The sequence below is a fragment of the Bos javanicus genome, chromosome 4 (assembly GCF_032452875.1).
Source record: "Bos javanicus breed banteng chromosome 4, ARS-OSU_banteng_1.0, whole genome shotgun sequence".
NCBI classification, from domain to species: domain Eukaryota; kingdom Metazoa; phylum Chordata; class Mammalia; order Artiodactyla; family Bovidae; genus Bos; species Bos javanicus.
The window spans coordinates 33,473,620-33,499,310 of NC_083871.1; the positions used below are offsets into that span (position 1 = coordinate 33,473,620).

The following is a 25,691-nucleotide window of genomic DNA, read 5'->3' on the forward strand; positions in this document are numbered from 1 at the left end:
AAAACCATAGCCTTGACTAGATGGACCTTTGTTGGCAAAGTAATGTCTCTGCTTTTGAATATGCTATCTAGGTTGGTCATAACTTTCCTTCCAAGGAGTAAGCGTCTTTTAATTTCATGGCTGCAATCACCATCTGCAGTGATTTTGGAGCCCCCAAAAATAGTCAGCCACTGTTTCCATTGTTTCCTCATCTATTTGCCATGAAGTGATGGGATCAGATGCCATGATCTTCGTTTTCTGAATGTTGAACTTTAAGCCAACCTTTTGGAACTCTCCTCTTTCACTTTCATCAAGAGGCTTTTGAGTTCCTCATTACTTTCTGCCATAAGGGTGGTGTCATCTGCATATCTGAGGTTATTGATATTTCTCCCAGCAGTCTTGATTCCAGCTTGTGCTTCTTCCAGCCCAGTGTTTCTCATGATGTACTCTGCATATAAGTTAAATAAGCAGGGTGACAATATACAGTCTTGACGTACTCCTTACTAGGTGCTTAATAAATATGTTTCAAATGTTGAATGAATGCATGCATAAATGAATGAAATCATTGACTTTGGCCTCCAGCCAGGTACCATGGTAAGATCATGTGCGCCATCTTGCCTGCTGGATATTACCTAAGCCTCTCCCCTGCCAGCACCTTCTGCTTTGCCCTGGGAAGTCTACCCCTTGACTTTCAGTCCTGATCACCCTGTCTCCTGTATGGTTCTGGTTCATCCCCTCTCTCTTCCCTGTAAGTATCTGACCAAACAGTTTTCATTTCCTTGTATTTAAAGGGCTGTAATTGTAAATAAACTTCTGTATTACATTTCCCTGGAGAAGGAAATGGCAACCCACTCTAGTATTCTTGCCTGGAGAATCCCATGGACGGAGGAGCCTGGTAGGCTATAGTCCACAGGGTTGCTAAGAGTCGGACACGACTGAGCTTCACTTTCACTTTCTTACATTTCACCCTATGTATTACATGTTTTTTGTCTACTTGATCCCTTACCGTAAGCTCCTGAAGAATCTTATTTTATGTTTCTAAAACTGATGACAGTACCTGCTTATATTGCATATTAGTATTATATCATATGGCTAATAAAGGTTTCTATTATGAAGTACCGTTTTTAGCCTCATAACAGCTTTGTGAAACTTTCTGTATATGAATATTTTCCTCATTTTTAAGTGTAGAAACTGAAGGTGAAGGTTATTAAGAGATTTTTTTCCCTCCAAAGTCTCCTTTTGAGTAGATGACAGAGGTGGGATGTTGCCCTGAGGCTTTTGTCCTATTCAGCGGTGTTACTACTGCCCTCAAATTGAAAGGTTGTTGCTGAGCCGTGAAAGATGCCGGAATTCAATCCTGGGCCAATGACGAGGCTTAATCACTCAGAGCTTTTGTGTAATAAAGTTTTATTAAGGAATAAATGAGATAGAAAGCTTCTGACATAGGCATCAGAAGGGGGCAGAAAGAGTGCCCCCCTGCTAGTCTTTAGCCAGATGTTATATTGCTACTAGCAGTCTGCTAATTAGAAAAAGGAAATGTCTCAAAACTCAGAGACTGGCACCAGGCCCCTCACCTACAATGTGCATTTTGAGATAACACTGGCACAAGGTGAGTTGTCCAGGGCCATAAAAAGATTGACATGAATCTTGAAGAAAGACAGGTTTCCAAGCAAATACAGTCTCATTAACACAGCTTAAGAGAACATTTGCATGAGTCTGTCAAGTCCTTCTGAGGCTTAGGCAGAACAGACTGGAAGATGGAGTCTAGGGGAAATGCACAGGCCATTAACATAGCTTAAGACAAACAGTTCCTTAAGAAAAACCGCATTGGTTAGCTCAAGGTTTGAGAAAAGTTAAGCTTAGGTGGAACCAGGTGTCATCAGGGCAACACCAAATTTTAAGAGAAACCTCTTTTTAAATTTGTATAGAGAAAGGGGAAAAATCTAACACTTGTTTGTTTCCTCCTGCTGCTTGAGAGAGAGAGAAAAAATGTCCGACACTTGCAGCCTGATTCTTCCATTTGGAGACCCCTGGCCTTCCTGCCTGTTACCCTCTCAAAATCTTCTTACCACATCCCTCCAGAAATCAGTCTTGCCTCACGTCACAAATAACTATGAGGTTTTGTACTTTTTCAAATTTGTCCTCATTCTCAGACACTTGTTTGTATCTGTGCTCACTTTTAGCTCATTCCTTCTAGCCTGAGATAGAGAGACATACCTTTCCCTATTGGAGAACCTTTTCTCCTTTTAAAAAGTTTTATTTTGATTTTTCAACCACATAGAAGGGTGGAATAAAAAATATAACCTATATACTCATATAACCATTGTCTATAATTAGTAGTTTTTAACATTTTTTTACATACATTTCACCTGGAATTATAGATTTCATGATATTTTCTAAGTACTTCCGTTTCTGTCTCTTAATTTTCCTACCAAACATTTTCCTCTAAAACATAATACAGTGATTATATTTAACAAAGTGAATGTTAATTCCTCAGTATTATCTAGTAGTTTGTATTTGAACTTTCACAATTAGCTCCCCTAAGTGTGTCTAACAGTTGATTTGTTCTGTTTTCTTCTCTTTCTAAATAACATTGACCTGTTGAAAATATGGTACCAATTTTCCTATAGAATGCTTCACCCTCTGGACAATTTCTATTACTTTGTTCTGGTATCATTTAACTTATTATTCCACATCTTGCGTTTCTTATATGCTAAAAAAAGTAAAAGTCTTTCAGTTATCTCCAACTCTGTTGTAACTGATAGACTGTAGCCCACCAGGCTCTTCTATCCATGGGATTTCGCAGGCAAGAATACTGGAGTGGGTTGCCATTTCCTTCCCCAAAGGATCTTCCCGACTCAGGGATCGAACCCAAGTCTCCTGAAGCGTAGCCAGATTCTTTACCATCTGAGCCACCAGAGAAGCCCTATATACTGAGAGTTAAGTCTAAAGATTTTAATACATTCCTGCTAAATATTTTTGGTAAGAAAATTGCATAGGGAATGCTGTGTCATGTGTCATCACACCTGGAAACATCACATGTCAGTGTATTTTACTTTTCTGTGGTACCGAGTTTGATCGCTTGATAAAAGTGATGGCAGATTGGATTCCTCCATTGTGGAAGGAGCTCTATCCTCTTGCAGATATGAGGGGTCTTGGGGCATCAGGGAATATCTTGTGTCTCCTAATAATTATTGTGTCTTGCCTGCTGATGATCCCTCACTCCAGGTTCTCAAAATAGTGATTTCTCTTATTTTCTAGGACATTGTTGCACCTCAGTTTCCCTCCTGTATTTTCAGCAATGCTCTCTTTGACTCATTTACCTACAAACATGTAGAAGATTTCTTTAAATAGTTATCCCTTGGCATTACAACCGTCTCTAGTAACCATCATCTCTCTTGCTTTTGTCTTAAGGTCATAAAAGAATGGTCCATGTGCTATCTACATTACTCGGTCTCCAAATTATTCTTAGTCACACTCATTATTTCTTGCTAGACTACTGGACCGCCAGGGAAGTCCCCCTCCTTGCTTTTCAACCCGTGGTAAACTTTCGGATCTGGGAGGAACCATTACCTTCTTTATGAAGCTTTTCCGCAAAGGACAGAACGACCCATTCGCTCAAGTTTGTGTCTTCTCTGCTCTGTATACCATGCTGTCAAGGCATGCAGAATATATATGGAATATCCTTTTTTTTTTTTTTCCATTTGAATTGTATTTTTGGTATTTATTACTGGATTTCTTCAGTCATTGGATAGCATTTAGTAAATGTTTATATTCATGGCCCACTTTCTTTTATTCCAGTCAGTGATTAGTTTTTGAGGTGGACAGTACTTTGGGAGTGGTGATGAGGGAAATCCTTGTATATCAATTATCTTTGCTTCATCTATTGAGGAATTCGATACTTTTCCACTTTATAGCTTTTAATAGAAGGTAAATCCACCTGCCAGTGCAGGAGATGTGGGTTTGACCCCTGGGTTAGGAAGATCCTCCCGAATGGGAGAAGTATTAATCGCTTCCCAAGTGGGCCTGTCACAGCCCCAAGCCCACTCCCCTTACTGTGTCCTCTTCTCATCAGGTTTGCGTCTCAGGAGCTTACTCTTTCTTTCTTGTGATTTGCCTGCAATTAAAGAGTTTATGCAGATCTGCTCTGCTCTTTGGGAGGCATGTATCTAACTTGTTGCTTTCCCTTTCCTTCTCACTATGGAGGCCTAATTGGTTTCCCAGGTGGTTCAGTGGTAAAGGATCCGCCTGCTGCTGCAGGAGATGCAGGTTCGATTCCTCTGTTGGGAAGATTCCCTGTAGGAGGAAATGGCCACGCACTCCAGTATTCTTGCTTAAAGAATTCCATGGACAGAGGAGCCTGGTGGTCTGAGGTTGCAAAGAGTCAAACATGACTGAGAATGCACGCCAGCATGGAGGCCTAATTACATTAATACCGCTTAACATTTATGCCAGTGCTGTTAGGCAGCAGATGTTTGACCCAAGCCACTTTCTGAAAGCAGCAAAACATATTTCCTCAATGGTGTCCTCAGAGGGACCTTTGGCAATCATGGTGTTTTAACCAAGAAAAATCTTGAGCTGAAAAGTGGCTTCCACTCGTGGGAATCAGAGTCACAAATACTATATTTCTTACATTGAGCTGTTATCAGTTCAGTCACTCAGTCATGTCCGACTCTTTGCGACCCCATGAATCGCAGCACGCCAGGCATCCCTGTCCATCACCAACTCCCGGAGTTCACTCAGACTCACGTCCATCGAGTCGGTGATGCCATCCAGCCATCTCATCCTCTGTCGTCCCCTTCTCCTCCTGCCCCCAATCCCTCCCAGCATCAGAGTCTTTTCCAATGAGTCAACTCCTTGCGTGAGGTGGCCAAAGTACTGGAGTTTCAGCTTTAGCATCAGTCCTTCCAAAGAACACCCAGGACTGATCTCCTTTAGAATGGACTGGTTGGATCTCCTTGCAGTCCAAGGGACTCTCAAGAGTCTTCTCCAACACCACAGTTCAAAAGCATCAGTTCTTCGGTGCTCAGCTTTCTTCATAGTCCAACTTTCACATCCATACATGGCCACTGGAAAAACCATAGCCTTTGTTGGCAAAGTAATGTCTCTGCTTTTGAATATGCTTTCTAGGTTGGTCATAACTTGCCTTCCAAGGAGTAAGCATCTTTTAATTTCATGGCTGCAATCACCATCTGCAGTGATTTTGGAGCCCCAAAAATAAAGTCAGCCACTGTTTCCCCATCTATTTGCCATGAAGAGATGGGACCAGATGCCATGATCTTAGTTTTCTGAATGTTGAGTTTTAAGGCAACTTTTTCACTCTCCTCTTTGACTTTCATCAAGAGGCTTTTTAGTTCCTCTTCACTTTCTGCCATAAGGGTGGTGTCATCTACATATCTGAGGTTATTGATATTTCTCCTGGCAGTCTTGATTCCAGCTTGTACTTCTTCCAGCCCAGCATTTCTCATGATGTACTCTGCATAGAAGTTAAATAAGCAGGGTGACAATATACAGCCTTGACGTACTCCTTTTCCTATTTGGAACCAGTCTGTTGTTCCATGTCCAGTTCTAACTGTTACTTCCTGACCTGCATACAGGTTTCTCAAGAGGCAGGTCAGATGGTCTAGTATTCCCATCTCTTGAAGAATTTTCCACAGTTTGTTGTGATCCACAGAGTCAAAGTCAAAATAGATGTTTTTCTGGAACTCTCTTGCTTTTTCCATGATCCAGTGGATGTTGGCAATTTGATCTCTGGTTTTTCTGCCTTTTCTAAAACCAGCTTGAACATGTGTTATAGATCTCTGTAATGTTCCAGAATGTCCTGTGCATCTCATGAATCCCTCGTATGTAAGAGAAGAAGGAAGATGAAATTAGGCATGTTCAAGGTGGTATGGCTGTAAATTGGTACAGCCGTGAAAAACAGTATAGAGGTTCCTCAAAAAAATAAAAATAGAACCACACTTCTACTCTTGGGTATAGATCCAAAGAAAATGAAAACATTAATTTAAAAAGCTCTCTGCACCCCAGAGTTCTTAATAACAGTATTTACAATTGCCAAGATGTGGAAGCAACTTAATTGTCCATTGACAGATGGGTGAAAAAGATGTGGTATACACACATATGCATACAACGGAATAGTATTGAGCCATAGAAAGAATGAAGTTATGCCTTTTGCAGCAACGTGAGTGGACCTAGAGTGTACTGTGCTTAGTGAAGTAAGTCAGAGAAAGACCAGCGCTGTATGTTATCATATGTGTAATCTGAAAAATAAAATAAATGAATATAACAAAACAGAAACAGACTCACAGATACAGTGATCAAGAGTATTATCTGTGGGGAGAGGAAAGGTAGGAGGGGCAAGATAGGGGTAGAGATTAAGAGGTATAAACCAACTGTATAAAATAAATAAGCTACAAGGATGTATTGTACAGCATAAGGAATATAGCCATTATTTTATAATAACTTTAGAGTATAATCCATTAAATTATTGAGTAACTGTTGTACACCTGAAGCTAATGTATTGTAAGTCAACTATAGTTTAATTTTTATGAAGTGAATAGATTGAGTCCAATATAAAGAAGAAGGTCAAAACTCAAAAAGGAAGAAGAAGCAATTGCCTGTTTCTCTTAAGTTATTAGGCCAAGGTGGTTGCAATAGTAGTCTACAGCTAACTATTTAGATTTTGGATACATTTGGAAAGTAGAGTTAACCATCCATGACATCGTGCTAATTGTTCCTATTGTCTGTATTTTCTCCTTTTTTAGTTTCGCTATTCAAATTGGCTTGATAGGTTGTATATGGTGCTGGGGACTTTGGCTGCCATCATCCACGGAGCTGGACTCCCCCTCATGATGCTAGTGTTTGGAGACATGACGGATAGCTTTGCAGCTGCTGGAAGTTTCGGAAACATAACTTTTCTAAACACAACTAATGGAAGTAAGTGTTGTTTGTGGTACTGATTTTTTTGAAAGCTTGATGAAAAATCATTGACTCAAAGTGAAGTTTGTGGAGTCTTCACTAAGTATGCATTAGTGTGTTTAGTGCTGCGTGAGATGAAGGGGTCATATCTGTAATGAATTTGAGAAGATGATATTCACAGTCATTAGAACATACAGTGAAAGTGCTGGTAGAGATAGATGGGAAAAGAGAGAGCTCTATGAAGTCAGAAATATCCCAGGCAGTTTCAGGAAAAGGTGTTGGAACCTAATCTGGTATTTGAATTTTAAGTAGAAATCAGTTACGCAGTTCCGTGACATATTGATTATGGGTATAAGAGACAGGAATCCAAGATGATTCTAAAGTTTTTAGTCTGAGAAACTGCATAAGTTGGATGCAGTTACTAACAATTGAGATGAGGAAGACAGAGGGAGATCAGTTTTGGCAGTAAATACCAAAAATTTAATTTTGGGCATCGTCACAGGTTGGGCTTTTTGGAAACATGGAAATGGAGAAATGGGGACAAGAGAAGCTGTGTGTGTGTTTAGGATGGGAGAATAACAGCTTGTTTGTATGCTGATAGAAATTATCCAAGATAGAAGAGAAAGTGATGTTTTGGGAGAGATGGAGAGATTCATTTGAGTGCTGTCCTTGAGAAAGGAAGGAAACTTATGCTTAAGAGGAAATACTTGCTTGAAGTACAGGCATGAATAGTTCACCAACAGTAACGGGTGAGAAGACAGGGTATTTGAATGTTAGTGCTCAAAGGTTGGTATACTTGGACACGAGGACTTGTAGAACTTGTCTTCTCAGTCAAATAGGAAGCAAGACATTTGGCTGATCAAGAAAGGAAACCTAAAATAAGTTTTGGGAATTCCCTGGCCATCTAGTGGTTAGGACTCCACCCTCTGCTGAGGGCCCAGATTTAATCCTTGGTCAGGAACTAAGAAAAATCTCCTAAACTGCATGGCATCACCAAAAAAAAAAAAAAACTAAAATAAGTTTCTTAGCAGAGTGAGAAAGTGAGTGGACTAGGGTGTCACACACTTTCACATCCTTGAACTTGATTGAGGAGAAACTGGCTCATAACTGAGCTCCCAAGTCACCTTTGGTCAAGTGTACATTGATTTCGACTAAACCGCACAGAGACTTACAGCCTGATGTGCACTCAAGTCATGGAAACCTTGAAGAGGCCTTTTGTGCACTCCAGGATTTAGTGACATAGATTTTTCAGGACCTATAAGTCTCTGATGATTGCTGTGAATCCTTTCCCCCAGAAATATGCACGCAGATGTGCATGCCATTTGGGGGTCTTTATGGATCCTCTGATACCTGTCTGTGGATCCTAGGAACTTTGTGTGTGTGTGTGTGTGTGATGCTGAAGAGCACGTTCTTTACCCTGCGGCAGGACTGCTTCAAATTATGTGAATGCCGGTATTGAGTTGGGCTAGAGAATCTTACTGTGTGTCTGAGTTCTGTAAAATTCTCATGTATTTGTTAAGCCCCTTCAAAGGGACCGGCCAGAAGATGTTGCACTGCATTTGGACTGGCACCTTTCTTTCACACCAGTCAGCAAAAGGAAATGTTTAAGGCTTTCTGTGTTCATTGGTTCCCATGCATGCTGTAATTTAGCAATATTCTTTGGAGTTGTGTTACCACCTTACAATGCAAGAATCTTTCAGTGCTCTGTGGTAGCTCAGCCGACTTTATATGTACATCTGTGACCCATTTTGATCTTACCCATTTTTTAATTCAGTCCAGACACACACACATTGATCTAACTGTGGGAGGTTTCTACTTACCCCGCTGTATACCTGCATGTACTCCATGGAGGGCCAGTGCTGAACCCAGCTGTGTTAGTCAGGAAATACCGGGCTGTTAACGCAGCTGTTGAAGGTTGGCCCAGTCTGGGAAGAGTGGACTATCACATGGCTCCCTGCAGCTAGCAGAGCTGAGCTCTCATGGGCCACAGGAAACGCACCTTGAGCCGTGTGGATCGGTCTGTTTCAAACTTTATTTTTATTTTTAAAAATGTTTTGTATAAGTTTATTGTGTATAATGTTTAGAGGTTGTTTTCCGTTTCCAGTTATTATAAAGTGCTGACTGGAGTCCTTGTGTTGTACAGTACATCCCTTGTAGCCCGTCTTATACCCAGCAGTTTTGTACCTTCCCCTCCAGGCCCTGTGCTGCCCCTCTGCTGCGCTCCCCCCTCTCCACTGCTGACCCTGGTTTGTTCTTTGTATCTGTGAGTCTGTGTCTCTCATTATGTTCACTAGTTTGTTGGGTTTTTTTTAGGTTCCACATATGATTGATAATATCATACAGTATTTGTCTTTGTTTTTGACTTATTTCACTTAGCATGATGCTGTAGAAGTTCACACATGGTGCTGCCAGTGCCAAAATTTTGTTCTTTTTTGTGGCTCAGTAGTGATCTATTGTATATGTATATATACACCACATCTTCTTTAACCATTTATCTGTCAGTGGACACTTAGGTTGCTTCCATATCTTGGGCAACTGCAAATAATGCTGCTATGAATATTGGGATGTGTGTTCAACTGGTCTTTTTTTTAAAACTGCATTAACATTTATATACATTTTATCTTGATCACTGAAAAATTACTCGGCCCTTACTTTCATAAGAAAATAATCGAGCTCTTTAGGTAGGAGTCCGAACCATTGCTGTGTCTTGGCTTTGCCTGGTCCGTATTTACGTGTGAGACGGACAGTAACCTGACCTAGTTACCTAGTAGCGTAGTAAGTCCTCACAATGGTCCGGCTGTGGAGACTTGCTCCTCCTCGGCACGCATCATCATAGATGTTCGGATCACGGAGTTTCCACCTGGGGAGGTAGTTCATGTTGCATTCCTTGCCAGTCCTTCCCGTTCAGCTCCCTCTTCCAGTCTTGGGGAAACCTAGAGAACTATTTGGACGTTTGGTGTCTGTCTCTGCTACCTTCTGAAGAGATGCTGTATTCAGTAGTTACAGTGCTGGCTCTGGAGCGTAGGACGCCTGGCTCTGAAACTCCACCTTTGTCACTTTTTAGTTAAGACGATTGGGGGATTATTTTCATACCTTAATCTCCTCATCTTTGGAACAGTTAGATAGCAGTAGGACCTACTTCATAGAATGATTGTGAGAATTAAATGGATTCCTCACTTAAGGCTCACAGAAGAGGGATTAGTCATAAAAAAAGTGCTCAATAATTGTTAATATTTGTAATAATTATCAACAAGAAGCTCATGCTTCCATGCTCCTCACAAGTGAACCTACATAACTTGCAATGATATGGCTCCTTATCTCCTTTCATCTTTTCAGAACTCTGTGATACTAACTCAGTTTTTATAGTTGTTGAAAGGCAGACTGCAAGTCACTCAGTACCTGTTATAAATGTGAAGCCGTCCTTCTCAGGTGCGTTTCCTTAGTAACTATGGACTGCTAGCCATGCCCTTCAGGGAAGGCAAGGGCCTCAAACTATGGCCCGTGGGCCATATCTGGCCTATTGCCTCTTTTTACGCCATCTGTGAGCTTAGAATGCTTTTTGCATTTTTAAATCACTGGGAAAAAATGAAAGAAAAATATTTTGTGACACATAAAATAATTTGAAATTGAAATTTCAGTATCTATACATAAAGTTTTAGTGGAACACAGACATGCCCACTTGTTTGCATATTATCTATGGCTGCTTTCATGGAAGCCACAGACGTTGTTATACTATTTATGGCTACTCCCTTTAGGGGAGTTTAGGATGCAGATCAGAAATGAGGCACTCTGTGCTCTGGAGAACTGGCAGAACAGGTCTTCAGATAGATGTTTTCAGGATTTAATCTTAGGAGGCCAGTTCTTGCATCTCCTCATATCTAGAAAAGCACTTATTTCCTTCATGGGGACATTAGTTTCTCTTGACTAGCAGAAAACCTTTGCAAAGATAAGTGCTTGTTTGCGAGAACTCCCCCTTCACCGACGTTGAATATATACTGTCCTTCCCTCGCCACTTGTTTGGAGCAGTTTCTCAGAGCTATATGAGGTGCTATCTCCCAGACTATAACCCTCATTTTGCCTAAAATAAAACTTAGCTCACAGCTCTCGTGCATTTTTTAAAAAGTTGACCGAGTGCTCTATGTACCAGCAATAGTATGTGTCCTAAAGAAGCATTTCCAGCCCCCAGGAAACTTGGTATAATGGGTGGAATGTACCGGGAGCCAACCAATGCACTGGATGTGAGTAGTGCTATGATACAGAGATACACAAAATACTTGGGAAGGGAAGGATGGGTGTTTGGCTCCATTTAGGAATCATGGGAGGCTTCCAGGAGGAGGTGATAACCAAGTTTGGTCAGTTGGTATCTCTCTCATGCACAAAGTAGACATGTTCTGTGTCACAAGTGAAAACATTTAAAAACAAATGTTAAATAAAAAACAAAGCTAATACCCTTCTCTCACCACTACTCCTGATTGCCTCTCCCCTGTCATATATCCTTCTGTGTCTTTATGATTTATCTCTACATTAATTTTTACCCAAGGACAGTCAGTATTCTGTTATAAACCTCTTTGCAGATTCAGACTTCCAGATGTCCTGAAGTTTGCCTGGATGGGAAGGATTTCAAAGGTTTTGATGTTGGTCCTGGAGATGAGGGCAAGCAAGCTTTCTGATGCTTCTGGTGGGAGAATCAGCCTTCTGGGACCCCAGACACCCTCAGACCTTTCTTCTTGTCCTTCTCCAGGTAGAACCTCGTGACCTCTTCATGGGGGCAGACTAGATACCAGAGCCCCCTTGTTGGATAGGAAGTATTCCTTGCTTAAGGAAGCTTGGATTTGCTAAGGCTCTTGAAAGTCTGGGAGTTTTACAATAAACATAGGCTTTAACTAGACAGTCGTAAAAACTTTTGAGTGAACATGTCCTTCTCTGCTGCTGTAATAGACCCATTATCATCTTTCCTTCTTGTAACACCTTTCTCTAATCATCTTTTTGTTGTGGACCTGATATCCTGATATCCTCCCTTGTATCTCCATCTTGTTAGATTTTGCCTTTGCTTTAAAATCTCTGTTGACTTGGGCCTTGCGAACTCTGATCCACTTGTGTGGACAGAGCTTCACCAGTGCTGAAGTTCTGTAGTCTTCTAGGAGTTCTCATCTTCCTCATGAGACTATGCACTGCCGGAAAATGAGCCTGAGTAAAGGTGATTGTCATTTTTAGACATGTTGTGTTAAAGGTGACAGGTTGGGGACAAGTGTAAACGATATCCAGGCAGTTGAAGGTAAGAGACTGAATCTTGGCACAAAGAGTAGGCCTAGAGATTTGGCATCATTTGAGTTGAAGGGATGATAAATCTCCTGGGCCAAGATTCATTGGGCATTTAATATCTTCTGGGCACTCTTCTTAGTGCTTTGTGTGTATTAACGCCTTTATTTCTTCATGGGCATGAGGTTGATACTGTTATTATCTATACATTACAGATGAGGAAACCAGGGCTCAGAGGGTTGAGTATATTTAATTGACTAAGGTTATAGAGTTACTCGCTATTTGAACCCATGCAGACCAGCCCCAAGTCCAAGGAATCAGGTAGACAGAGGGAGACCCAGAAAGGAAGACACTGAGGATTACATGTTAATCCAGAAAGGAAAGTACTGGGGGAGATCTGCCATGTCTCATGGTGTGAGTGTCACCCAGAGGTACCCTGAAAATAAACTCTTGATTATTTGTCTCTAGGGGTTCAATTGATGGTACGTGGATGACTTTTCTTTTTCTCCATAACTATATATGTCTTGGTTGGTTCTGTTTAGTCTCCTACCAGACTGTGGGCTGAGGAAGGGAGAAAAGGAGACATTCAACTGCTAAGAGAAGTTAATAATTCAGGGAAACAGGAAAAAAAAGTAGAAATAACTTACTTTTCTATTTATCTTTTACCATTTCTACTCTTACTTCACCAAAACTCGTGAGGAATATGAAAACTATTTGTGAAATGCCAATAATCAAAATAATGTTTATATTCTGCTGCTTAAACTATGAACATACAAAGAATATGCAGGTCTTGGGTGTGTGTCCTTGGTGTTGATAAGATAGAAAACACTGCCGTCAGTGTCGTCAAGGCCAGCGTGATGAGTGTGCTTCCGACTAGAATGATAGCTGATATTTCAGTTCTAAGTACTTCTTAAAAATTTCCATGATGGTTGTTTTTTTCATTTGCTCAAGGATTTCTTCTGCTCTCAACTATTTCATTGGAAAAATTCTTAGAGATAAATTTCTGAAAAAATCAAATACCAAATAATGGCAAAGTATTTTGCAGTATATTGTTTAGTGTGGCAGTTTAATTTTTAAGTTTGAGTAAAAACTTAAAATATGTTTAATTTTTCTAGAATAGTAGTTGTAGTGTAAAATAGTCAGATTTTTTTGTTGTTGTTGTTACTATGGGGGAGATGCTTTTTTAAAAAGTAGGTTAGTTACAGTGTAAACTCTATAAAAAGTAGCAAAAATGAAAATAGATAATACCTGACTCGTTCTAGGTGTTTAAGAAGTGAGATGAATAAATGAGAGACCAAATCACAGAATTTTATAGGTGAAAAAGAGCCCAGAGAATCATCTGGCCCAAACCCATAATTTTGTAGATGTAGAAACCAGTGAAGGCCAGAAGGGAATTGCTTGCTAGTGGGCATTGCTGAATTCCTGGGCCAGGAATCCTGCCTTTTATTCTGGTATTTTCCCCACTCTATTGGTAGTTTCAAATTCTGCCTAAAATGGAAGCAAACACTTCAAACCCAACTTTTCATTTGGTCTTTTCTCTCCCTAAGATGCCATCCTGTGGACTTACATATTAGTGTATCAGGCAGGGCAGCCCCGAGGTACCGCTCTTCAGGCCAGGAGTGACGGTGGCTCCCAGAGGCACCTCGGTCACCTGCAATGAGCCCAGCCACCCTGAGTGTCAGGCAAGTGCCAGAGGGGAGTGATCATCTAAGCAGAAGGTCCAAGTCGCTCTTGCTTGTGTCTGATGGAGCTTCCTGCACAGATGATGGGAACAATTGAGTCACAGCATTCTTGGGCTAGAACGGGGCTAGAACGGACCTGACAGGCCATTGAAGGCAGTGGTTCCCTCATGTCTTTGATCAGAGAATCCTCCTGTGTGAATGATATCTGTCGTAGATGCTGCCCGGGGAAATCAGCTCCAAGAGAGGCTTCCTTGGTTGAAAGTGGTGGAGGGGAGGACCTCTGCTAACTGTCTCTCCGACCACCCGGCAGCAGTGCTGAAGTCACTGCATGTGTTGCCACCACATTTGTCCCGGCTGCAGCCCGTGCTGAGTCATCCTTTTTCTTCCCAATTCCTCTCTGTGCTTCCACTCACCCCCGCCCTCTAGTATCCGGTTCTCCACACACTCTCAGGAGGAGCTTTAAAATAAAAAATGTGTTTGGCTGTTCTGGATTTTAGTTGCAACATGCTGACTCTTAGTTGCTGCATGTGAGAACTAGTTCCTTGGCCAGGGATTGAACCCAGGCTTCCTGCATTGGATTGCTGAGTCCTAGCCACTGCACCACGAGGGAAGTCCCTAAGAATGAGCTCTTACAGACATATGACAGGTCACATCTATCCTCGATGGTTTTCCATAGCCTGGAATAAATCCGTCTTCCATTGGCCCACCTGGCCCACCTGATGTCCCCCTCCTGCCTCGTCAGTCTCATTGGTTGTTGCTTTCTGAGTACAGCCCACCCACAGTGACCTTCTCACTGTTCCATGAACACTCTCATTTCCTCCCTGGCTAGGGGCCGTGTAGAACCTGCCCCAGCTTCTTACCATTCATTTCTCCCACAGAAAGACCTTCATCCCCAGTCCACTCCAAAGTTACTGTAGCATCACTGCTTTATTTCCCTTTTATGAGTTAGTACACTTATCTTGTTGATTTATTGAGTTACTTGTTTATCCAGTTCAGTTCAGTCGCACAGTCATGTCTGACTCTTTGCGAACCCCATGGACTGCAGCCTGCCAGGCTATTACAGCTTCTCAAATGGGAAGAACGGTGTAACAGAAAAAAGTTCCTGTCTTAAGTTAACTGTCTTACTATTTCAGCAGTGGTACCCTGTCACATGCAGTTTGGGGTCTGATAGTGAAAGGGTTTCCTACTCGCACAGAATCCAGTGAGATTAGAAAAAGAGGCGCTCTTGTTCCGGGTTGTGTCCAGAGTATCCAGAACAGAGCCTGCTGTGCAAAGTGGTTTGAAAACCCCTTTATAACATAATCTAATTTTACCAGTTAGGAAATCACAGATGTATCCATGTCACATACTTGTCTTTACACTGTTATTAAGCATTCAGTAGTTAAAACTACTAAACTTATTGAGATATTTGGGTCAGATAAAAATGTAATTAAATGTGATTCCAAAATGGTATGAAGTCTTTAGTTGTGGTGCTGGACACTGTTTGGTGGTTTAGTCATTAAGTCGTGTCTGACCCGTGTAACCCTAACCCCATGGACTGTAGCCCGCCAGGCTCCTTTGTCCATGGGATTTCCCAGACAAGATTTTGGAGTGGGTTGCCATTTCCTTCTCCAGGGGAACTTCCTGAGCCAGGAATTGAACCTGAGTCTCCTGCATTGCAGGCAGAAGCCTGTTCAGTGGTAGGTTTCTTTGTGGTCTTGCTTGGTTTTAGATAAGGCCTTCCTTACCCCAGGTAGTAAGGTGGTGGTCTGCTGTATCTCTGTTTAACCCCACAATATGCAAGACACATGTACGAAATAGAAGGATTGTTGGCATATTCTTATAAATGGTCTGCGTGTTGCTGGCTCTGTGAAATCCTTGAAGGTCTTTGAAACAGGTGCAGGTACAGCAGACAGAGCAGCAGGCTGTGCACCAAGGGTACAAAGGTAAATGACACAGTCATGTTCTCAGGCGCTCACACCCGTGGAAACGGCAGGAGGAGATGGGTATGAACCGTGGCGTGTCTGTTCTAGGGTTGACTTAGTCAGCTGAATCGTGTGTCAGTTACTCTGGAACCCTGTGAGTCACCCTGCTGGAGATAAGCCACTTAGGAAGAGGTCATACTGAGCTCATGCGTGAAGGACCAGTCTTTTCCAGGAGAAAGACTAGGAAAAGGCAGTCCAGGTAGAGAGAGGAGAATGAAGGAGGGCTTAGAGGAGGAAAGCTGTCAGCACTTCTCCCCTCCATCTCATCTCAGTATGTGGACAGTAGCTTTTCGTCTGAAAGGACAGAGCTTGGTCTCATGAAATTGAAGCAGCATCTTTTGTCATGCCCTGTTTCCTCTCCAGTCCCAAGGGCAAAGGCTTCGGGAATGTGATGATCAAGCAGACCTGGGCTCTGTTTGCTTTTATGCTGTGGTATCCTCGCCCCCTACCCCCAACCCCAGATGGTGGCTGCACAGTGCCCTAGCTACTGGGATGAGGAGAAAGGGTGGGGATAAAAAAAAATCTGGAAAGTCATTGTGTGGCTTATTGTGGTAAGATTGTAAAGGAATTAATAGGGCATGTATGGCTCTTGGACTTTGTCCTTTATCCAGTGGACTGTCATTTAAGGTTATTAACAGAGGCAATATAATTATATTTTTGTTCCCAAATAGAAGATGTGGTGGCAAGATAAAGACTTCATGGGATTAGAAAAGCCAGTTAGGAGGCTCTTGTTAGAGCAGATGTAAGAGGTAATGGGGACCTGAACCAGACATGAGCTGTGAGGAAGGAGAGGATTTGAGGGGCGCCCAGACAGATGCAGGAGTCACTGAAGCTGCGCAAGTGGTAGAGGCCACCCTGGGAGTGAGTGTAAAATTCTGAGAGGCAGCAGCATGGAGGGAGGAGAGGGCATGAGGAACTGGTGGATAAGACTAAGAGAGAGGGATCAGAGTTATGGGAGGACGAGGAGGATGAGGTGCTGGAAGCCAGAGGAGAAAGTGGTCAAGAATCTAAGCAAGTATTTTATTAAAATAAAAGCTACACTTAAATATTTGACTTTTCTTGTTGGGGAGGGATTAATTAGGAGGTTGGGATTATCATGTATGATATAAAATAGATAACCAACAAGGATCTACTGTGTAGCACAGGGAACTCTACTCAATCTGTTGGAGAATCTGAAGAAAAGTATATGTAGTACATATATACACACACACATATACATGTACATATATATATGTACACTCATATACACATAATGTCTACTAGTTTTTATATACCATACCTAGGGAACCTAGATGATCTTTTCAATCATGTATCCACCTCCTTCCATCCACACAACACACCCATACTCCTGCCAAAGCAGCTTACTTATTCTTCACACATGCAGTGTTGTTCTCTTTGCCAGAAAAACTTTTCCTCTTCTTTCCCATACCTGTCAAGAGCACACTCAGCTGAACTAAGCCCTCTTATGTTGCATTGTAACTTTTGAAATGATTACAAGATTTAAAGTGTGCTCTCTGCATTGATCCAGCCATCTTGATTATAACAATGTATACTACAAAAATATTCACCATGTATGTGGACAGGTATGTTTAATGTGGCATTGCATGTAACAGTAAGACTGGAAGCAACTGAAATAGATGCAACTTTGAAAAAACAAAGATAACACATACACACACATGTGAAAGTCACTCAGTCGTGTCTGACTCTTTGCGACCCCACGATCTATAGCCTGCCAGTCTCCTTTTTCCATGGAATTCTCCAGACCAGAATACTGGAGTGGGTAGCCATTCCCTTCTCCAGGGGATCTTCCCAACTCTGGGATCAAACGCAGGTCTCCCACATTGCAGAGATATTCTTCACTAACTGAGCCACCGGGAGGCCCCATATACACACGTACTGACATGGAAAATTGGCCACTGAATGTGAACTGTGATTCTGTCTTTTAAAATAAGCATGTATGTGTATTGATGTATGTGTAAAATTGCATATAGAAAATAAAATCTGAAAAAAATTCACACCAGAATAGGAATAGTGGCTAGTGCGTGTGTGTGTGTGTGTGTGCGTGCGTGTGCGTGTGTGTGTTTGGAGGGAGGTGTTAGAGTTTTAATGTACCTTGTCCCAAAACGTTAACATCTGCTAATACTGCATAATACTGGTGTTTATTACATTCTTCTTTGTATCTTACATTTTTAAAATAAAAACTGAAGAAATGTGGTGTTCAGTTTGAAATACTAAATGGGTTTAGGGTCAAGTCTGCACTGATATTTATCAGGACAAAGCCCACAGAAAAGATTTTTCTCCATGTCCTCTTGGAGTGGTATTTCATAGAACATTTTAATCCAGGGATCACTAGTATCTCAGGTGACAGACTCCTTCTTAATCAATGCAGCTTTCTTCGCGCAAATAAGCTTCGCTGAACTTTGTGTGTGGTTGCACACATCCAGTAGTAAAGGATTTGCACAGATGCCCTGATGCTTATAGATAATTGCAATTAAATTAGTTCGACCCATTTTTGTGTAAGTTGTTAAGTGACACAAGTTTGATTCATTTTTATATGCTTATCTTTTTGAAATTTCCTCATTTGTCGGTGCCGGGTCTGAGTTGCGGCATGTGGGATTTTTTTGGGGGGTGCGTGGGCTTTTCCTGTTGGGGACGTGGGCTTCTCCAGTTGTGGCATGCCTGCTCCAGAGCGTGAGGGCTTAGTTGTCATGCACAGCATATGGGATCTTAGTTCCTTGACCAAGGATTGAACCCACGTCCTCTGCATTGGAAGGCAGATTATTAATACTGGACTGTGGAGGAAGTTCTATTTATATGCATATTTTTAATGGAAAATAAAGAGACATAACAGTGTGTGTTTGTTTTGAGGTGAACTAGGTACTATAGTCAGAACAGAGTATGGCAAGAAGCTGGAGAAGGAAATGACCACGTAAGTAGACATTTTTCTACTATTGTTAAATCTTTGTCTTAATCCAATTGTAATGTGGTTAAAATTTTTGCACTATTATAATAAAGATTCAAAATTTTGAGGGGAGCAACATCATTGTTCATTTTTTAGGAGGATACAATGTAGGTTTTTTTCTTAAAAGCATTTGCTGCATAAGACACTCTAAGGTGAAGGCTGAGCCTGGATCAGACTGATGTATGCATTGGTAAATATAGAATATCATCTGCAGGGAAATTAGAGGGGTTCAAAGTGGGCTTGTTTAAAATGCAGTTAAGAATCACATTATTTGCAATGGCTTTGTATTATTAGTTTCCTTCTTGGCTGGCTTTAGTCATGATGTAATGAGATCAGTTAACAGGATTTTTTTAAATATAGCATCTTATTCTGAACAATGAAACAAGACATTCCAGAATAAATATAGTCCTTTTAACCTCAACTTACTTTGGAAGCTTTCATTAATGATTTACTTACCTTGAAGTTTGCTCTCAGAACAGCTTATAAAACATGTCCAAAGGTATGAGTTGGTGATTCACAAGAAAATGATTGCACATTATCCTGTAATCCTAATCCTAATCCTACTCTAGAAGGTTTGAAGAAAATGGACATATTTGACCATATTTTGAAAGTTGAGAAGCAAACACCTCCAGATACTCTTATGGAGAGGCACTTTTTTAATATTGATGAAAAACAGTGTCTTATAACCATCTTGAAAGTGAAAGTTTCTCAGTCATGTCCAACTCTTTGTGACCCCATGGATTGTAACCTGCCAGGCTCCTCTGTCCATGGAATTCTCCAGGCCAGAACACTGGAGAGGGTAGCTGTTAGCTTCTCCAGGGAATCTTCCCAACCCAGGGATCGAACCCAGGTCTCCCGCATAGCAGGTGGATTCTTTACCATTTGAACCGCTCTGGAAGCCCGTAATCATCTTATAAATACTTAAACACAGGTATTTTTTTCTGAGTAAACGTAGACTGGTGGCTTACAATATTTTAGCTCATTTTCAAAGCACATTCCACTTGTTAAATGAGGCTTCTTTTTAGCTATCTCTTGCTGTATCATTAACACTTGGATAAAAAATATTGAGTCATCTATTAACTAAAATTTAGTATTCTAATTCTATCTTCCCTGATAAATACATTGTACATTACCAGGTATAACTTGGGGAAGATAACGTTTACATCAGGCTGTGAACATTGATATCAGCAACTATCTGGTTATTACATCACCATTTTTATAGTTTCTGCATGATTCATATACGTTTTTTCTTTGAGGGTGGCAAGTTGTGAACTTTTAAAAGCAGGAATATTGGAATCCTGTATTTCATTTTTGAATGTTTGTTTTTACCTAAAAAGTAATTTCTTAGTGAAGCACATATGTTGTTTGCTTTTTTCTATATGAAGATTCAGATAAGGAAATACAAATTTGGCATTTCTAGTTGATCAAGGGTCTGGTTTTAGAAAATACTCATTCTTTTTATCATTAGAATTTAAACTGGGGGGCCTGCTACTTGATTCATTAAGCATTTCAGGATAACTCATGATGGCCAGTTGGGCAGATGATATAAAAACATTTTTTATTCTCAGTTGTCTGTTGGCAGATTAATAACCCAAAAGGTCAGGTGACCTTTTGGTTCTTGGTTTCACTTTCTGGCAAGTTCTGTCCCTTCTTTCCATTCCCCAGTGTGCAGAAACCATCCCAGTGTTCATCAGCTGATACCGGGGTAATCCAGGTGTGCGGGATGACACTGGTAGACCTCACCTAATGCTGTGATGCTTTTAGGCACCACTCACGTCTTTCACAATAACTGGCGTTCTCTACATGCTAATTGCATGCCAGGCACAGAGGCAAGTGTTTTTATATATTACTGTGTCACAGTTCTTTTTCTTGGCCATGGTACGAGGCATACGGGATCTTATTTCCCCAATCAGGGATTGAACCCATGCCCTTGGCAATGAAAGCATGGAGTCTTAACTGCTGGACTGCAGGGAAGTCCCACTGTGTTACAGTTCTTATCTCCATTTTGCCAGTTAGAAAACTGGGACTTGGAAAGGTGAAGTCAGCCTGTATTGCAGTTAAGAGCTGGGATTTGAGCCAAAACAGTAAGCACACTTCACCATGACATTCTACCAGGGTGGCCGTAGTTGGATGCTGACCATCAGCTCTGCTTTTAAGGAGGGCAAGATTGCCAGATGACTGAAAGGCAGGGCGGGTGGTCTGCTGGGAACAGTGCATGGATGAGAAAGTGGCGTGTGTGCAGCTTTCTTGTTGCTTTTCAGGTACGCCTACTATTACTCTGGAATTGGCGCTGGCGTGCTTATTGCCGCTTACATCCAGGTCTCGTTCTGGTGTCTGGCCGCTGGAAGACAAGTACACAGAATCAGAAAACAGTTTTTTCATGCCATCATGAAACAGGAGATAGGCTGGTTTGACGTGCATGACGTTGGAGAACTTAACACCCGCCTCACAGAGTAAGTACCTGGGTGTGTGTTGAACTCTGACATGTGCTTCTTATTCTTTTAAAATGGAAGTGAGGTCATAAAATCTGTCAGGAGGTAATCCCTGGAGGCAATGCCCATCCCTCAGAAGTAATTCTGAAACTAAATTCCTTCTGAGTCTTGATCGTGCCTCATGCATCTTTTCGTTCCCACAACCCTGACAGGGCATGAAGAGGTCCCGCATGACTGGTAGTGAATGAGGGGTTGGACTTGCCAGACCCAAGACATCCTGTGGGAGTGAGCATTAGGGCGGTGACATGATACTTGCTGGGGACGTTCCTGAGCAAAATCCTAGATGTAAACTGATTTACCCCCCACTGAAACAAACAAACAAACACTCAACTAGCTTCAGGAAAAAGGTTCTGGTGTTCATAATCCTGATGTTTATTTCTAACACTGTTCTTTCAGCGATGTCTCCAAAATTAATGAAGGAATTGGTGACAAAATCGGAATGTTCTTTCAGGCAATGGCAACATTCTTCACCGGTTTTATAATAGGATTTACAGAAGGTTGGAAGCTCACCCTTGTGATTCTGGCCATCAGTCCTGTTCTTGGCCTGTCAGCTGCTGTCTGGGCAAAGGTAGGTGTGAAGCCTATGAATCCAGGCTATTAAACTGTCTCCACCCTCTAAAAACACTCCACAACTCCTCCAGTAGAAGGATTGATGACCCTGACACTGACGATGACATTAAATCTTCTGATAAATCTTGGTGTTAAATCTGTTCACAATCAGTGGGAATAGGCAGTTGTGAGCTCACTGAGTTGTCCCCACCCAGACTCTGTGCTGTTATTGGGGGAAGGGAGAGATGGAGCTCTCCCATCTCCTTCTCTGCCTTCATGCAAAAGGCATGCTCGGCTCTCAGAGAGCTGTGTTCTCGGTAGATAGTTCCCTGTTCACAAGTAGAGCTTCAAGTTCAGTGACTAACGCGTAAGTCCCACTCAGTTACCATTACTGATGTCAGTGTTTTTGTAGATTTTATTTATTTTGTTGGGAGAACACTTTTGTCAGCATTATCAATGGCTCTGTGTTTATACATACTTAAGTCCATTGGTGTGAAGACAGTTTTTTAAAAAGAGGTTTTTTCTAGCCCCTTATGCATGTACGTCTGAGGTCTGTGGTTCCCTCTCTGTCACGAAAGCAAAGCAATGCAAATGGCCCTCCGTACCTCCGCAGGGAGGCCTTTCTCTTGAGACGGGGTGTAGTGTTCATTCTAAATTGATTTCCTGTAAGTGTAGGTGGCCATGGAGAGATTGGCCTGGTATGTAGTTTCTTAGAGAAAAAGAGAAATGAGAGACAGCGCTACACATTCACATGGCAAAAGGATGTAGAATAACGAAGGGCCAAGCAAACCGAAGCCTAACACAAAACAAATCAGGCTGTATTAAGAAATTAAAAAATTTAACCCTGTGGGATGGATATTGTTTTGCTGTTATAAACAGTAACCGCCATTTTTTAAAGTATCTACTGTGTCAGGCAAATACATATTTTTTCTCTTTTTAAAAAAATTTGTTGAAATGCAGTTAGTTTACAATGTTAATTTCTGCTGCTCAGCAAAGTAATTCAGATATACATATATATACATTATTTTTCATATTCTTTTCCATTATGGTTTATCACAGGCTATTGAATACCATTTCCTGTGCTATACAATAGGACCTTGTTACCCAGATTCCACTTTTTTTAGGTTAAAAAATCCCAGGGAATTTCAGAGTATAAAATAACATATCTTAATCTCCCCCGAAATTAGTAAATGTTAGTTACACTTTTTGCAGCATTTAGCTATAATATTTTCTATATATGAAATAGAAGTTTGTAGAATATTACAGAATATTTTCCCCCTCATTCCATCATATTATCTTCTTCCTCAAAGGCACGAAATACATGTTCTTGTAAAGTGTAGACATTATCTCATTTAACAGAGGAAGAAATTGAAGTTCTGAGAACTCTTATTAATTTATTGTTCAGACTAACACAATGTTTGAATGGTGTTCTTGGTGGCTAAACTGCATCTCTGTTGAAATATTTGGCAAAAGCCTTTGTGTTAATTGATTTTTCTGTTTACTAGAAGGTTAGGCAGATTTTTCGTATTAGTATTTGCTAAAAAACTGTTCTAAAATGTATTGATGTTTGTTCTAGTTAAGTTAGGGGGAAAAGCAGTAAGTTAATCTTTTAATAATTAATTGTGCATTACTTCAGATACTATTTAATAAATGGAGGCTTCAATTGTCTGGTCGTCAGTCTTACTAAAAAAGAAATGAGGCCTGGTGGAGGAAGCTGCTTTGTCCTTGTGATTCTGAGGCTCTCTTCTGTAACTCAGAGGCACCGGGGCAAGAAGGCAGAACAGGAAGAGGCTTGGCCCCAGCAAGCTTCCTACTCCAAAAAGCCTCTTTTGATCTTTGCACGCAATTCTCTAACCCCGCCCAGAGACACTGGGTCAGCTAAGGAGCAAAGGGAGGGGAAACTACTCCTACTCCTATATGAGGTGGTCCAACCTTAAGAACACTTTCACTCCCTCAGGTAGCAGAAGCAGGGGCCCCAGCAACTGCAGACAAACCATGCTGACGAAAGTAATACCACAGACAGTGAATGTAAAACTGCTGCTTGACCCACAACTCACAGAAGTAGGTTAAGAATTATATGCTAAATCCCCAAAGGGTAACTGCTTGCTAAAATACAAGACTTTAAAATAGGACCCAGAGTCTCCTAACATAATAGATATCACACCCAAAATAGTTAAAAGAAGACCACTTGTCATACCAAGAACTACGAAAACCACAACTTCAATGAGAAAAAAACACTTAACTGACAAGTGCTGATACAATTCCTATGTCAGTATTGTTTGGCATGGATTTTGGAATAGTCACCAGAAAAATGCTTCACTAATCAATTACAAATTATCCTAAAACAAAAGGAAATAGAAAATATCAGCAGTGAAAAAGAAATTAAGAAAAAAGGACAGAATGGAATTAGGTAACTGAAAGGTACAGCCGTAGAACAGAAATCACAATGGAGGGGCTATTCTTGTTGAGTGGAGAGGATGGGATAGAGTCAGTGGACTGGAAATAGAACAATACAAGTCGCCCAGCACGAAACAGAAAATGAAAAGAGCCTCAGGGACCTGTGGGACAGTAGTACGATATAGAACATTTGTGACCACCAGAGTCCCAAAAGAAAGGAGAGAAGTAAGGCTGAAGGAATATTGTAAGAAATAATTGCTGAGAATGTCCAAGGTTTGTGAAAGACAAACGTTCAGGTCCGAGAAGCTAAGCTAACCTCAAACAAGATAAACCCAAAGAAATCCATGCTAAAGCACATCATAGTTAAATCATTGAAAACTAAAGACAAAGAAAAAAGCTGAAATTGGCTAAAGATGAACAGCACATTACTGCTGCTACTGCTGCTGCTAAGTTGCTTCAGTCGTGTCCGACTCTGTGCGACCCCATAGACGGCAGCCCACCAGGCTCCCCCGTCCCTGGGATTCTCCAGGCAAGAACACTGGAGTGGGGTGCCATTTCCTTCTCCAATGCATGAAAGTGAAAAGTGAAAGTGAAGTTGCTCAGTCATGTCTGACCCTCAGTGACCCCATGGACTGCAGTCTACTAGGCTCCTCTGTCCATGGGATTTTCCAGTACTGGAGTGGGGTGCCCTTGCCTTCTCCGGAACAGCACATTACCTACAGGGAACACCAATTTGAATGACAATATATTTCTTATCTGAAACCATAAAGACCAGAAGGAAGTGGCAAAGTATTTTTTAAGTGCTTAAAGAAAAGACCTGTCAACTGTGGATACTTGGTTAAAGTATTTTTTAGGAATGATGGGGGAGATAAAAACATTCCCAGATCATGGAATACTATAGAGGAACTTTCCATTAGCATACCTCCTATTAAAAACTGGCTAAATGAAATTCTTCAAACAGAAGGAAAGTGATACAAGGCATATTGGAGCATCAGGAAGGGAAAAGAAACAACAGAAAGAGCAGGAATTTGGGCCTCTCTTTTCCCAGGAGATTTCTAAATCATATTTGGTGATTAAACCCAGAATTATAAGTGGTAAAATGTTGATACCAGTAGATTTTTATGTCACCTATGAATATTGTGATATCCGGAACAACTAAGATGAAGTGATTAAAGAAATCTATTCTGTAAGTTCTGAGCTCCTGAAAAAGAATTCTCCAGGCACAGGCAACTTTTACTGGAAAAATTTACTGGACATTTAAAGAGGAATTGACACCAATTTTATACAACCTCCCCTAGAAGAAAGAAGACTTTATCTGCTTTCCCCCAAAAGTGGGAACTCTTACTCTGTGAAAACCATGTAAAGGAGATGAAAAAACAAGCTAAAAGCTGGGAAAAAAGTAACATGCAAGTCGTATATCTGACAAAGGATTAGTCTTTATCTAATATATAAGGAATTCTCAAAATTTGATAGTTAAAAAAAAATCACC

The 25,691-nt window shown here is 41.1% G+C and overlaps 1 protein-coding gene across 2 annotated transcripts in view; it reads left to right on the forward strand.

Annotated features, from left to right (window-relative positions):
• Window positions 1-25,691, forward strand: part of ABCB1 (ATP binding cassette subfamily B member 1) — a 101,693-nt gene that overhangs the window by 12,872 nt on the left and 63,130 nt on the right. For both annotated transcript variants that reach the window (XM_061413731.1, XM_061413734.1), the window contains exons 4-7: window positions 6,744-6,915; window positions 18,671-18,731; window positions 21,026-21,217; window positions 21,653-21,824. In XM_061413731.1, the coding sequence (XP_061269715.1) occupies window positions 6,744-6,915; window positions 18,671-18,731; window positions 21,026-21,217; window positions 21,653-21,824 (597 nt within the window). The remainder of the gene's footprint in view (window positions 1-6,743; window positions 6,916-18,670; window positions 18,732-21,025; window positions 21,218-21,652; window positions 21,825-25,691) is intronic.